At 41.0% G+C, this 16,123-nt stretch overlaps 1 protein-coding gene across 1 annotated transcript; it reads right to left on the reverse strand.

Annotated features, from left to right (window-relative positions):
* Window positions 1-580: 580 nt before the first annotated feature.
* On the reverse strand, window positions 581-15,742 carry MSRB2 (methionine sulfoxide reductase B2). The gene is given in 5 exon segments (XM_039521595.1): window positions 581-685; window positions 2,645-2,792; window positions 12,412-12,488; window positions 13,477-13,586; window positions 15,733-15,742. Coding segments are annotated over 5 exon segments (450 nt in total).
* Window positions 15,743-16,123: the final 381 nt, after the last annotated feature.

Here is a 16,123-nt window from a genome sequence, read left to right on the forward strand (position 1 = left end):
TTACATTGCCCCACTGCAGAGCTTTGAATTTCTGGGGTCAGTTGCTCTGTCACAAGTCGCTGCTTTAATGAAATGTCTCTCAGACCTGGAAAAATACTAATTTGCAGATGTGCATTATTTGCTTTTTAATCAGTATTTAATGAGCTCAACATAAAATATTTAATGAGCTCAACATAAAAAAAGCAAACATTTTAACACTGAAAACCACAGGCCACAACTACTTGGATTTACTTTTTAAAGTTAAATGTATACGTTTATGTTAAGTACAAGGCAATCATTGAGGATTTTATTTCAACACTTACAAGACAGAGGAACACATCAATGTTCAATTTCATAAACATTTTGCATTGTTTCATAGAAACTTAAACATTATAGTCAAAACTAATACATTGTACACATTCGTAAAACCAAATTCAAATGAACACAAATATTAGGCTAGAAATTACAATAAATATATTTTTACCAACATTTTCAATATCACTAAAACAAAACTCCAGTGGCACAAAGGATCTGGTAGTGAATTTATGTTTGGTACTAAAATTTGTAGCTTTCATAATTGCACTTAAAGATCCTTCTCCTACTAGTCTAAGCTTGGTTTAAAGGTTAACAAAACACTGTTCATACAGAACCTTTGTCCAGAAGGTCTGGGACCACCATCAAACACATGACCAAGATGGGCATCACACTGCAACAGAAAAACAATCATTAGTTAAGTGAACACAAATGTCTTCATGGTAGAATATCAGACAGCACTCCATGTTCTGTAGTGCTATTCCACAACTTAGTTAAGAATGACAACTCAGGGGAAAAGAAACCCTACAGGCTACTCAGACATTTCTTTAAGGAAAGATTTTCTACACTCACATCATGAGGTTTGGGATCAGCACAAAGCTAACAGCAAGTTCACAAGTTCTAAAGACATCCAAAGGAATGTGAGGTTATGAGTTGTTCTACAAGATCCCAGTCTTTCAAGGTTAGCAGTAATACACAATAAGATGTACTCACTACAGCACCTGGCCCTGCTCCAGGCAAGAAATGACCTGGTTCTGCAGATCTTATGCAAACAAAGTTATTGCTAACCTCTATGGAATACTTTGTCAATCTTATCTTCACACCTCTGGTACACGATGAGGCGTCGGGTCAGACAAAGTGTGGACAAACACCCAAGACAAATTTGTAACAGTTGGTCACATAAAATAATCTCTAGTGAATTGGTGTAATAGATTTTGTTCCTTAATTCCAACCTGGGTGTACTTAAAAAGATGCTCACCTTATCTGCCAGACTGTTCCCGCTCCCAAAAATGGATTTTTATAGGTGATACTGCTTTGATCTTGACTCTCATGTCTGAATACCAAGAGTTGAGAAATAAAACTTTTCAGTGGTATCCTAACACTCACAGATACATCTGGACAGACTAATTTACTAACTGCGTGGATGCAAACAAAACATATCCACAAAGATTTCATATAAATTCACACACAAAGGGTATGTCCACACTACCTGCCAGATCGGCTGGTAGCGATTTATCTACTGGGGATCGATTTATCGTGTCTCATCTAGACGTGATAAATTGATCCCCGAACGCTCTGCCGTCTACTCCGTAACTCCACCAGGGCGAGAGGCGGAAGCGGAGTCGACGGGGGAGTCGCAGCCGTCGATCCCGCGCCGTGTGGACGGGCAGTAAGTTGATCTAAGATACGTCGACTTCAGCTACACTATTCTTGTAGCTGAAGTTGCGTATCTTAGATCGATACCTGCCCCCCCAGTGTAGACCAGGCCCAAGTAATATTTTCAAAAGCACCTGAGTGACTTAGAAGTTTAAGTCTCATTTACTTTCAATAGGCTTAGACGCCTAAGTCACTTAGACATTTTGAAAATCTTACCCATTGGCGGTTGAGGTGGATAATCAGCTAAACATGAGTTCCCAATATGCTGTTGTGACCAAGAGAACTAATTTGATCCTGGGATGCACAAATGGGGAAATTTTGAGTAGGAGTAGAGAGGTTATTTTACCTCTGTATTTGGCACTGGTGCACTCACTGCTAGAATACTTTGTCCAGTTCTGGCACCCACAATTCAAGAAGGAGGTTGATAAATTGGAGAGAGTTCAGAGAAGAGCCACGAGAACAATTAAGGGGTTAGAAAGCATTCCTTATAGTGAAAGACTCAAAGAGCTCAATCTATTTAGTTTAATAAAGACTGTTAAGGGATGACTTGAGTACAGTCTATAAGTATTTTATGGGGAACATATATTTAATAATGGGTTCTTCAATCTAGCACAGAAAGGTATAACAATCCAGTGACTGGTAGTTGAAGCTAGACAATTCAGACTGTAAATAAGATGTACATTTTTGACAGTGAGGGTTACTAACCATTGGAAAAATTTACTAAGGTTTATGGTCGATTCTCCACCACTGACAATTTTTTAAATCCAAGACTAAAGATATTCTACATTGGTGAAGTTCTATGGCCTGTGTTATGCCGGAGGTCAGACTAGATGATAACAGTGACAGATTCCAAGGCCAAAAGGGACCAATCTCTAGATATTGTTATATGGCAAACTGTGCAGACAATGATACAAAGATGAGGAAAGAAGAAAACACCATAAAAAAGTCCTTCTCTACCACCTTAAGATAAATATACCTGTTTTCAAATGACTTCCATGCTGGTTGATCCCAATGAGGTATCTGGACACCTCAGGATACTGGTATTGCTTTCATCTGTACCACATGCACCAAAAGCTTCCGAAAATGAAGGCCATCCGGTGCCAGAATTGTATTTCTTCTCTGAACTACTGAGGACAGCAGATCTTGTTATTAATCAAGAATATAGATGTTAAACAGACTTTTTGTTGTTGTTTTCAATAGGAAAAACTGGCTTTTCCTTCTACTCTCTCCCTCACCTTTGTGTTTGTTTTCTTTTAAATAGCATTGGCTCAGTAAGCATCTTTTTCAGTGCACCATCACTGTTCCAGAAACTTTTCACCTAATAGATTTCTTGTTCTTTCTACAGTACAGGCTTCTGTCTCATCAATGGTGGTCCAGCCTTCTACAGTGTTTGAAAAATGGCTTTCTAAATAGCTAAACACACTAGGCATTTTCTGTAGAGGCCCAAAGGCCACAGTTCGAAACCTTATGTGTCCAAATATGTTATTTTAAAAAAATCAAAATTGAAAATTACAGTAAATTTTGGAGTCTCATTAGTTTAACCTGCCAGACGAGGTTCATACATCAGAGCACCTGCTGCTTGAAACAGCAAAAGTGACAAGGTGTAACTAAAAAAAGTCTGGCAGATCAATTCTACACAAGTGTATGGAGCTTTCTAGAATACAATGATCTACTGCCCCCGAGAGGTGACAATTGGCATTACAGAGACAACTACTACTTGTGGTTAAACAGGAACTGGAAAAAAAATATGCTGAACAAGATAAGAGACTGGGGTGGGGAATCCTTGAGCCAACCTTTGCTCATAAGGTATAATTCAAAATTCTGTTGGGAGGAAAAATAAAGTCAAAGATAATGCAAATCAATATAGCTAATCAATACAAAAACTGAAGATTTTACCACAATCACAGAACAGCATGGCATGAAAAATATATGGTAGTCAAGAATGAAACAATTTCAGTTTATTTGCCTTAAGGGTTCCTTTTTACATCTGTTTTAATTCTCCAAGTAGACATTTAAAAAGAGATTATTACTAATACAGAACTAATTCCACATTTATCTTAAAATCTATTATGAATTATGATCAAAGTAATAGTTTTAGACTTAAAATTCAGTACAAAGGAATCTAAAAGTTCCCTCCTTTATAAATAAAGTTGGATTTATTAATGATAGTAATTCAGAATTGTTCATTTCTACAGATAAGAGATTTGTACATCATTGCAACAAATGAAGACTGATTGCACTACTATGCTAAGTATACCGAAGAACAAATCCTGAAGGTCTCCCCCCAGGTTTTTATTCTCTTATTCCAGCGCCAGATTTCTCAATGCGCCCCAAAAATCAATGCTCACAGTGGCACCTAGTGGTAGACAGAGACACTGCCACCACTGAAGAGTTTCCAGTAGCAGAAGGGAGTCTTGTATCACAAATGCTCTAAAGTGAAACATTTAATTAAGATAATATACATGTTATGATGGGGCATAAAAGACTGACAAAATCTTATTTCTATGCCTTTCAGAAAGACACAGTAATATCGGATACACTTAATGTTTCTAAAATGGCCAATGTTCACTTTAATTCAAGTCAAAAATAGCAATGTACGTCTGGCACATAATTTGTAAATAACTGTAAATATTTTACAAGCAATATAATCTTTGCAAGTAAAGGAGAGACTGTAGCAAAGGAATGACTGGAGGATCACTCTTCTAAGGGCTACTGCTCCATCTATTACACAAAGGCACAAAGTATTATTGAAAATGCTCAGCTACAGGTTTGCAAAAGTTGCACAGAGTTTGCCCCCCCCCAACACCCAGGGATCTCAGGGGTCTGCACTATACTGCAAGGCTTCAACTGAACCAGTTCTCCAGGGGCTCCTCCATCTGTCATCTGCTGAGGGAAACATGCCCCCTCATCTTATGGGGGTATTCAACAGTACTACAGAGGCTCACGGCAGGAAAGTTAACAGAGCCTGCAGACTCCCCACATGGGTTGGTGAAGGGACATTATGTGGTCCCCAGTCCTGCCCCTCTCCAGCTATGCAAGGCTCTCTGCGGCACCTGGGACAGCTTTGCCCCAACACATATGGGCAGGGGAAGAGCCACACATTAGCCTGATTTAGGGTGTAGTGATAATATTAATTTGGATAATGTGGGAATTTAATTCATCAATTTAATTTTTATTTGATTTTAATAATAATAATCATAATAATCAATATTAATTAGTATGGGTTCAGACTCGCCAATCTGTTTGATCAGAAGATAAAAGTTCTTGTCCTGAATCAGGCTCCACAGAATTTATAAAGGCCCCTTGGGGGTGTGACAGGAAGCTCACACTGAGACAGATAGAGCCTTGAAGACTTTTTATTAAAATCAATAATAGTAAGTAAATGGTAAAATAATCAGAGTTACAAAGTTGCAATTGCATTACTGCTATTCAAAAGATACATATGAGAATACAGTATGATATGCACCAAAGCTTTGGTTAACATACTCACACCCTTTCTTGATAACCTGGTGGTAAGAGTCACAAGACCAGCCTTGCAGTTCAGGTTTCTCAATTCTTGAGTGAGGGATGCAGTACTTAGAAAATGCTAAGAGCTATCAACGCTGACTAGGGTTTACTTGACTAACTTAAACTTAAATCAAAACCTAATAAACAAACTAAGAATAAAGCTTAGGGAAACCAAGCTTAGCCTAGTTCCCTTGAAACTTAAAGTTTAAGAACAAGTATAGCCTACTGATAGCCGCAGTCATCATAGATAGATAGAATAGATAGAGTGGAGGAAGTAAGTGAGAATGGAGATGGAGTAAAGTGAGAACGGAGTACTCTATTGAGGTGGGCAACTCTTATGCCCAAATTTCATTCCTCACCCACAGAAATGTTAGGGTACACTTGCCCCATAGGCTAATATGTATGTGCGTATTGATGACAGGTATGTATGCACATCGATCTCTTGTGGTGTACTTATTAAGTCTGTGGCATTGAAAATCCCCCTATGTCATTCTCCATTGTCTATTGGTCTAAATAAAAGGTCATGGACATAGGCGTGGGTACTCATCTATTTAGGTAACAAGATATAGGTCAACTTTGCTTTCTGAGTAAAAGGCCTTAATATAGATATGCTAACTTTGCCTTAGCTTAACATGCAAGATATGGCCTGTAGGTCTCTTGCATTACAGCCAAACTTACTTTAATATAAATCTATAAACCTATTACAATAAACCAAATACTTAAACTATAAAAAAAGATATATATATGCAAGCAAGCACTATAGGCTATATAACATGCAGCTTCCTAAGGCATGGCCTGAGCCAGTACAGTCATCTGGTTACAACTTCATCTATTTCTGCTGCTTCTTTTTGTCTGTTTTAATAGTTTTATTTCCAGAACATAAGAATAAGCTCTACGTATTGATACACTAACTCCCCATCACTAGAGTGACCAGATGTCCCGATTGTATAGGGACAGTCCAGATATTTGGGGCTTTTTCTTATATGGGCACCTATTACCCCCCCCACACACACACACTCCCATCTCAATTTTTCACACTTTCTATCTGGTCACTCTACCACCACCATAGTACATGAAAATTACAAAAGAATATTGATAAATTGTCAAGAAACAACCACATTTCCTTACATTTATCCTTCTGTTCATTTAAATGGGATGATACTCTGTAAGGGCCCTATCTAAAACCTAGTGAAGTCAATGGAAATTTTTCCACTACAACCCCAACCGGTTTTGGATCTGTTCCTAACTTTGCTAGTTCATTCAGTCTTCTAGACCAGTTTTACAATGTTTAAGCCTTACTGGAGAGGTTTTCCATTTTCAAAGGATCAATCTTCTGAGCTATTAAACCAGCTTTCAAACAGAAATTGTCCCTGTGTGGTTTACTAGTAAGTATATCACTTAGATCCCCTAACAGAAACATTTTAGTAGCCACAAAAATACCACTGTTCAAGATCATATTTGTCCTTTGAAGTACTTAATCGCAGAATTTATGGATAACTGGACTTTCTCAAAACATATGCATTAGATTAGCCTTCACCATACTATACCTCCAACACATGTCATTTGCTTTGATTTCTACTTTAGCCATCCTTGATAGAGTCCTGATAATTCTAAAAATGCTTTTTGTAGTAGAAATCTCAGCTGTATGGTTATTGAAGGTTTGAGGTTTCATTAAAACTACATAATTTGCTATCTATGAAGGTTGAGATCTTTGTTTCATGTCTTCTGAACCTTTTCCACTGAGCGTATGGTAGCAGAGAGTAATAAGTATATAGATATATATAGAGAGAGAGAGAACTTTTTGTTTATCCTTGGCTAAAAGTCTGGTGCATTTTAAAAAATAAAGATTTTTTATTGTGAAGTTCTTTGTGTGTGTGTGTGTGTACAGCTCAGCTAAACAATGATGAATTATTCTCTTTTCAAATACTAGTTTTTCTATTAGTATTGTGTAGATCCTTCTTAAAAAAATTGATTAATGGAATTTTTTTTCTCAGCCCATTTTAACCTATGAATTTTCCTATTTCCAATCTTAAAAGAGAGGTTGTTCCAGAATGTGATTTTTTCCCCCTGTAGAAATGGATCAAAGCCTAATTTATTTGACAGCTATAGCCAAGCTTTTCTAGAGCAGTGCGTTACAAGGTCTGTGTGGTTTTTTTTTTATTGCAATAAGACTAGAAGTTTAGCACAAATGAAAGTAACTGACACAATTCTCTTCAATACTGACCCATCTTCGTGCTTGCCTGTCTTTATTTAACATTCAGTATAAAGGATGCTTTAATGCAGGGGTAGGCAACCTATGGCACACATGCCGAAGGCGGCACGCGAGCTGATTTTCAATGGCACTCACACTGTCCAGGTCCTGGCCACTGGTCCGGGGGACTCTGCATTTTAATTTAATTTTAAATGAAGCTTCTTAAACATTTTAAAACTCTTATTTACTTTACATACAATAGTTTACTTATATATTCTAGACTTATAGAAAGAGACCTTCTAAAAACGTTAAAATGTATTACTGGCACGCAAAACCTTAAATCAGAGTGAATAAATGAAGACTCGGCACACCACTTCTGAAAGGTTGCCGACCCCTGCTTTAATGTAAAGGAACAGCAATTGTTTTTCCAATTTGGGAATTTAAAATCTCCCTGATCTTCTAGAAGGAATCACTTTTCTAGCCTATTGCAGGCTTTTTACCCTGTCTCCACAAAGTTTTGCAACAACTTACTAGCTTCTGAACATTGATTTTTAAAAATGTTTATGGACAATGATCTAAAAAGATACAAAAGTTTAAGCAGTGTTCACTGGTATTAAATATATTTCCATGCTCACCCAAATGTGAATTTAGTCAGTTCCCAATTATCAAGATCTAGTTTTATCGCTGTTTATTGCTGGGTCCAGCTTCATTTTTACTATAGGCTTTAAGTTGTTTTATTTTATTGCCCTAGTATGCAGTTCCTCAGGTTCCCACTGAAGTTCTAGTGTGAAATGTATATTTTAAAACATTTATAGAAACTGGTATGATTTCAGCCTTATCCAAATTTAACTCTTCATTGGAAATATACAAGGCAATTAGCTAGGTCCAAAATAAGAGGAACCATCTTTTCTGGCTCAGTTACAGACAGTAGAGCCATCTGCATATAACATTCCTAGGCACCCTATTGACAAACTTAGATGTTGATGATCTTGCAGTGTGTGTAGTGCTGATAAGGAGGGTATGGAGAGGAAAAGCATAGGCACTCAGGGCCAGATTTTCAAAGGTATTTGAAAATTCCACGTAGTGGGAATAGGTTAGGCACCGAACTGCCATTTACTTAGTGGAGTTCAGCACCTAATCTGCTTATGTGCCTTTGAACATCCCACTAGATGCCTATCTGCTTCTTAAAGGCACCTAATTAACTTAGAAAATCTGCCCCTCACAGGCCAGTAATGTCAAGGGCATGCAGAGAATAGCAGACAGATTCCCATGCCATATTTCCTAGGCACGTGTGTCCCTGCAGTTCTGCTTTGGGGAATGGGGGGGAGAAGGAGAGAGGCTGGGGGGCAGATATTATAGTGCTCAGACACAGTGAGTTGGCAGCAACCATCCTCACTATATAAAAGTAGGTGTACAGCAGCAATTTTAATAGAAAAACAAGACTGCTGCTCTATGGCAGAGTAAAGCTGATGCATTCCCTCCAGAAGAACAGGGTCTGGAGAAGGACTACTCAGCTGGCCAGTAAGTACTTCTCCGGGCTAAGCACTCTAATGACCACTTTTCCTCACTTCCCTTCTGTTACTTTTAGGATCAAGCCCTTAGTGCCCCTGGTAATTCTGCAGCTCTTTGGCTAACCTGAAAGTAGGAGAGACGGTGGAAATCCTTGGTGAGTACCTCTGTGGACAAGAAACATCTGAGATAAGGGGGAACCATCATGCTGGATCAAACTAGTGGCCTATTTGGTGCAGTGTTCTGTCTCCAAGAATGGCCAGCAACTGCTGCCTCAAAAGATGGTGCAAAACCCTGCAGTGGGCAGTTATGAAATAACCTGCCCCCAAGGAGAGTTTCTTCTTTACTTCCATTAGTTAGAGAATAGCTTATGCCATGAAACATGAGGGTTTATAGTCCTTCCCAAACTCTTGGGTGTGTTTTAATCCTTACTATTATAACTCTGGATATTTTTGTCATCCATATAAATGTCCAATTCCTTTGTGAACCCTGATAAGGTCTTGGCCTCAATATCATCTAGGGCAATGAATTCCCCAGGCTAAGGGTGAAAAATAATACTTCCTTTTCTCATCTTTAAATCTTCCACCTTTCAATTTCACTGATTGTCCCTTTCTTTTTCTATTAGGGAACAAGGTGAATATGCCTGGTCTACCTTCTCTCTACCATACATTATGGAGCATACTTTTATCATGCTCCGTCTTGTCTCCTTTCAAAGGTAAGCAGATCCAATCTTTTCACTCTCTCTTCATATGAACATTTTTTTCATGCCTCTAATCATTCTTGTTGTCCATCCCTGAACCTCTTCATACCTAGACACAGAAGCAACTATGCCTGAGCACAACAGCCCTGCCTAGCTCCAAAGTCAGTGGTAGTGTTGCTTAGCGGATACAGCACTGGATGGGGATTCAGAAGACCTGGTTTCTATTCCTGGCTCTTCTATTTTCCTGCAGAGTGACCCTGGGCAAGTCACTGCCTTGCTCTGTTCCTCAGTTTCCCCATCTGGGATATGGTGATAAAGATACTAACCTCCTTTATGAAATGCTCTGAGATCCACTGATAAAAAGTGCTGTGTAAGAGTTTGACTTTAATAATAATTAATACCAGCCTTTTTTTCCCAGCTGTAATGCCCATTCTCAGTTCACTTTACTGAGTGCCTTTTCAGCATCTAGAATCCGAATTGCAATTTGATTTTGTCTGTAAACCTGTGAAGACATGTCAAAGTTAGAATAGTTGTCATTAGCAACACCAGCTTGGCTCACTCTGGGAGAATATATTCTATTTGTTTATCCATAACTCTGACAATAATCTTACAAATAAAATTAAGGAATAAGGATCATCCAATCACTTTTTAGGGGGATTTAGTATGAAAGAAATGAAAACATCCATGAGTGTTTGTGGTAGGATGTAATCTTCAATGACTGCATTGAAGGCCTTAATTAATCTTTTCTAAAGTTAAAACTCTTCCAACATAAAATTCCATGCATCAAGTCCCAGTCTTCTCCCATTATTCAGAGAAGTGACTGATCCCTATTTATTTTTCTTTCCTTGTACAGTAACTCCTCACTTAATGTTGTAGTTATGTTCCTGAAAAATGTGACTTTAAGCGAAACAATGTTAAGCGAATCCAATTTCCCCATAAGAATTAATGTAAATGAAGGGGTTAGGTTCCAGGGAAATTTTTTTCACCAGACAAAAGACTTATACACACACACAGTATAAGTTTTAAACAAACAATTTAATACTGGTACACAGTGATGATGATTGTGAAGCTTGGTTGAGGTGGAGGAGTCAGAGGGTGGGATATTTTCCAGGGAATGCCTTACTGCTAAATGAACTAGCAATTGACTGAGCCCTCAAGGGTTAATTCTCACAACACTCTTCAAGGCAGCAGGAAAGGAGGGAGGGCAGACAGAGACACACACCCTGTGTGTGAGAGAAAAAATGAGCATCTCCCCTTTAAGTAGCTGACCCCAGGCTTAAGTACACTGCCTTGTTAATTAAATCAGCTTGCTGAGACCTGAGACCTACAGCTACTGCCTAGAAGCTCCCTCCATTGGGTGTGTCCCCCCCACCGCTCTATGGAAGATGGGGTAAGCAGGGGTGCAGGAGCAGGGGGAGACACCCTGACATTAGCCTCTCTCTTCCCCCCTCCCCCCATACAGCAAGCGGGAGTCTCTGGGAGCAGCTCCAAGGCAGAGGGCAGGAGCATTACATGGCAGTGTGGGGAGGGACAGCTGCAGCACAGGGTACTTAGGGGAGTGGGGAGCTGATAGGGGGGGCTGCTGGTCAACCCTGGTTCCAAGCCCCCACCAGCTAGCTGCAAGGGGCTGCTCTTCCTGCAAGCAGTGGACAAAACAGGTGGCTGCCAAATGACGTTAGAAGGGAGCATTTCACAACTGTCAACGAGCATGTTCCCCAATTGATCAGCAACTTAACACTGAAACAACGTTAACCGGGATGACTTTAAGTGAGGAGTTCCTGTAGTCTTATCCCAATAATTTCTCACTCCTCTTTTAAATCCCTCCTTAAAACACACTTCTGCAAGGCCTTTCAAAATGACCGATTTTCAGAGTTGGATGAAGACAGACACTAGAGGACATGCCTACATCCCAGCTTCTGGAGTCATGTGACTATATCAAATTCTCGGTTGTTTTTTTTGTTTTGTTTTTTAAAGTAGGTTTCTAGCCCTCCTGGTTAAAACTTGACAAAAGTGTAACTGATAAAGTCGTGTCTGCCTGAGTCTTCAGATAGCCTGAAAAATAGCTCAGAGATTGGATCTGCCCCATTAATCTCAATGGGGTATTAGCGCCAAAACCTGCTGCTTTGGGCTCCACCCATATCAACCAATAGAGGCCTCTGTGCAGCAAGAGAAGAGTGCAGAAGCCCTGGCCCAGTCACTCTAGCAGATGCACCCTGGGATAAGTACAGGGGTGGGTAGGAGGTGCTTGCTCTCTCCAAAGGAACCTTTGCTGCGTCCTTAGGAAGAGGAGGGACCCTGCTTCTGCCCTAGGGGGGAAGAAATGGGCCCCATGCTGCTGCAGCTGCCTCTATGAAGTGAGGAGTCCTTCTGTCTCCACCATTCCAAGTGATGGGGAAGGGCCACACAGCATCACGATATGCCTAGAGGCTGGGCCCAGATTGCTTTTGCTCAACCCTGCCTGTGCTACAACCTCTTACATCACCTCCAACTCTTCCCAGTGGGCCAGGTGCTGTGTGTGTCCAAATTGTTTTGAATTACACCACAAGCATCTTAGAAGGTCATCATGTTTTCTTACTTCCTTGTAATGTACCAGACCCACTGTTAACACGTATTATTTATTTGTTTGCTATTAGGCATCTTCATGTGCTTAAGAATAGGGCCCAATACATTCCCATGTCCCCGCCAGCAACTTGGAAGTCTCATGCATAATTTTTAGTATGCTGGCATCAAAGGATTTTTTGATAGTCTGGGCTATGATTCCTCCCCCCCCCCTTAAGAATATATTGCACTGAAGCTCTTAGGACAGCCAGATACACTGGAATTTTGAGGGTCTTACCTGAACAATGGGGCACTACAGCATACACAATGGCACATTCCTGGATCTCTGTTATTCAGATAGATTCCAGTTAATGGCTAAAAAACAACATAGTATTAATATACTACTTTCAAGGCTCAACATCTGGAGCAAGCATGTAGGGGGGTCAGATTTGAAACAGGGGAAAAACAAAGAAGGCTTCACAGGGCGCCTTTGAGGAACAAACAATACACACAAAATCGAGGGGAATATGCCTTTGGATTAACAGTGAAGATTGCCCCTGCCTTCAAAAGCTTCCAGAATACGGTCTAACATCAAATGTGTAAATCATCCAGGTAGTAGGGCTAGTGTCACGACCTTCTAAGCTCATGAAGTGTGCAGCACCTCACAGATCAACTCACTTATATAGAGTTCAACAACTTCAAAGTACTCTATAACTAACTAATCCTCATAGCCCCTCTGGGAGGTAGAGAATTGTTATCCTTATTTTACAACTAAGGAAACAGACACAGGTTACATGATTTGGTCCAAGGGCACATGGCAAGTTAGTGACATAGAACTAAACCATATGGCCTTTCAATTAGAGAATGAAATATAGCAGGGTGACAAGGTATGAACATGGTCTGGCATGTAAGGGGTTACTGGGTTCCAGCCTATTACATGGCTGTTGTGGGTGGGGTTATAAAGGGAAAGAGGAAGCTGGTGCAAAGAAGGCTAGCACAGAGGAAAGGTGTATTCTGGTTGGAGCTAGAAAGGCCCCAGCGATTATTACTCGGTAATTTGAGTTGATTCGTTTTGAGCTTTGTTTTTGGAGCTCAAACAATCCCTAAAGAAAGGGCTGAGTCTGCACACCAGCTTACAAGCACACCGGAACTGCCACACTGGATCAGACCAGTTGCCCATCTAGGCCAGCACCAGAGGCTTCAGAGAAAAGAAATCCTGCAGTAGATGAGGGTGAGGAGCCCCCCAGAGAAAGTTTCTTCCCAACCCCCAATAGCTGAAGGATGGATTAAGCCCAGAAACATGAACAAAATGAGATATATTTCTAGTACTGTCTCCTTGACCGGCATCGGACCTCGTGCTTACCAGTTCAGTTCCTTTTTCTCTCGTGATATGGAACTGTTCTGGAGTCAATTTATTTTGCCAATCAGTGATGTCGGGTGTGTCATATCTAGTCAGAGACCCCACATCTTTAACTGGAAAAATAAAAGTACATATTTAAAAATATGCACTTTTCTCATTTTGAAACAATCTGTTGGCCACTTTCCACTTCAACATCAGGCTGAAAATTCACTTTGCCCACAAACAACTGAATACTCTGGGTTTATGTGGGTAATATATAGGTGAGGAAGGTGGGGCTGGGAGTTGAATATTGCCACACCCAACAGAGGAGCAGGGCATGCTGTTGCAGTGCACAACTCCACACCTGCTGTCCATGCTATAGGCTGGAACTGTGACTGCAGGCCCTACACACCACTTATGTTAGATACTGGAGCTGTGTAACACAGACCCTGTCCTGCAACTCCCCCAGCTTGGCCCTCCATTCAGGCTGAGGTCAGCACACAGGCTGCTTAGTCACTGCTCTGCTGGCGCACCTTCTTCACCCCTATACATTCATGCAGGGTTTGGCATAATTTGACCCTTAGAAATCAGAGCCAAAGCTAACAGATGTTATCCTCATTTACAGACCATCAAAGACTAGAGTAGTGGTTCTCAATCCGCAGGCCACTTGTGGCCCAGTCAACATACAACTGTGGCCCATGTGACATCCTCAGGGCCATTCAGGTAGTGTATATATTGCGTGGGTGCAGTCCACATAACACAGAGAGCTGCATATGCGGCCCACAATGGTAAATAGGTTGAGAACCAATGGACTGGAGGAGCTCACTGATACATTGTCAGCAATGCTGGTGAAATATCCCACACTTGTCATATTGAGAGACTTCAGCATTCATGTCAATAAGGCATCAGATGCAAAGCTCTAAAGCTTCTCTCATTTGCCTCCCTAGAACTTTCACAAGTCATTTCTGATCCAGCCACACAGCTGGTCACATCTTAGACCTGGGTCTTTGGATTAGATGTCGATATCACAACCCAGATCATCACCTCATTAAGATAGTGGTCAGAACTCCTCCAGCTTCCAGGCAACAAGACTCACCCAGGATCCCAATTCCACCACAAAGACATAGACGCCACCAAATTCCAAAGCCTATTAAACTGACCCCAAAGGACTGCAGCACTCCATCCACAGGATAAGGAGTCAAGGATCTCATGAATCTTTACCATTATATGCAAGCCTTGACCATCAACACATTGGCCCCCAAATAACCCCTTCCTGTCACCCACACAAGTCTCTCTAGTTTTCTGACATCTTATGCCTGATGAAGAGAGCCAACATACTGCCTGTCTGCAGTTCAGTACATTGACACCTCAACTGGGACTGGGTACCAGACACCCTAACAGAGTCTTGACCCAAGATATATGAATCCAACCCATGTCCTTCATGTTTGTGAAAGACAGTCATGAGCAGCTGGTGCCACCACTGCAGGAAACAGCCAACACCGTGTTCAGGGAAGGAATCTTCCCTTCCTCCTTCAAATATGCAATAGTCTGACCAACACTGATGAAACCTATCCTGTATACACTGGTTCTAGTTAATCATCACCCCGTGTGAAACCTTTGGCTCCTGAGCAAGCTGACAGAGAAGCTAGCCAAAGGCCAACTAAAAGTTCATCTTACTAATGCTAATATTCTATACCTGAAACAATCTGGATTCAGGCCAGACATTGATTCTCCAGACCTCTCTGCAGCATTTGACACCATTGACCACAAGAGACTTACGTCTCACCTGAGAGAGGTGGTAGATGTCCAGGGTTATGCACTAAAAAGGGTTGAGTACCTCCTGGAGGGACACACCCAACAACTAATTATGGGAAACTGCACTTCTGCCACTAGACCTGTCACTTGTGGAATGATACAAGGATCAATTCCATCCCCACTCCTGTTCAACATCTACATGCAGCCAATTCAGAGGACATGAATTTAAGTGCCAGCAATATCCAGGTGAAACACAGCTAAATCTATCCTTTGCTACACATGGCCATAGGTACCACCAAGATGGCCCACTACTTGGCTGAAATCAGCTCATGGATGAAGAATAGCTAGTGGAAACTGAACCCTAGCAAGGCAGAGGTGACACTGGTGAATGGATAAAAGCATTTTGAGGAATTTGCACCCATGGTGCAGGACATACATAGTGCTTAAGGTGCACACCCACATTAGGTCAATTCAGTCCATAGCTGAGGGTTGCTTCTGGATTCCTTGCTGACACTATGCTCTCACCTAGCGGCATCTATGAGCTATGCTTTGTACCATCTCTGGTTGGCTAGAAGACTGTCCCATCCTGACAGATGATGGCCTCAGTTATACACACCTTTTCACCTCATCTTGACTACAGCCATGCAATATACCTAGGCACGAAGCCATCAGCCCTTAAGAAACTCCAAATAGTACAGAACGCTGCATCTCCTTATCAATACAGGCTACCATGAGCACAGCATCCCTGTCCTCCACTCTCTGTAATGGCTTCCCAGAGAATAGAGTTAAGTTCGTGGTCTCAGTCCTTATCTTCAAGGACCTCAATGGCCTGGGCCCAGGATATCTAAAAGATCACCCAAAGCTCTGGAGTGAGGACCATGATCAACAACTGTGCTTCAATGGCACAATGAAACAC

This window comes from Mauremys reevesii, linkage group 2 (assembly GCF_016161935.1).
Source record: "Mauremys reevesii isolate NIE-2019 linkage group 2, ASM1616193v1, whole genome shotgun sequence".
NCBI lineage: Eukaryota > Metazoa > Chordata > Testudines > Geoemydidae > Mauremys > Mauremys reevesii.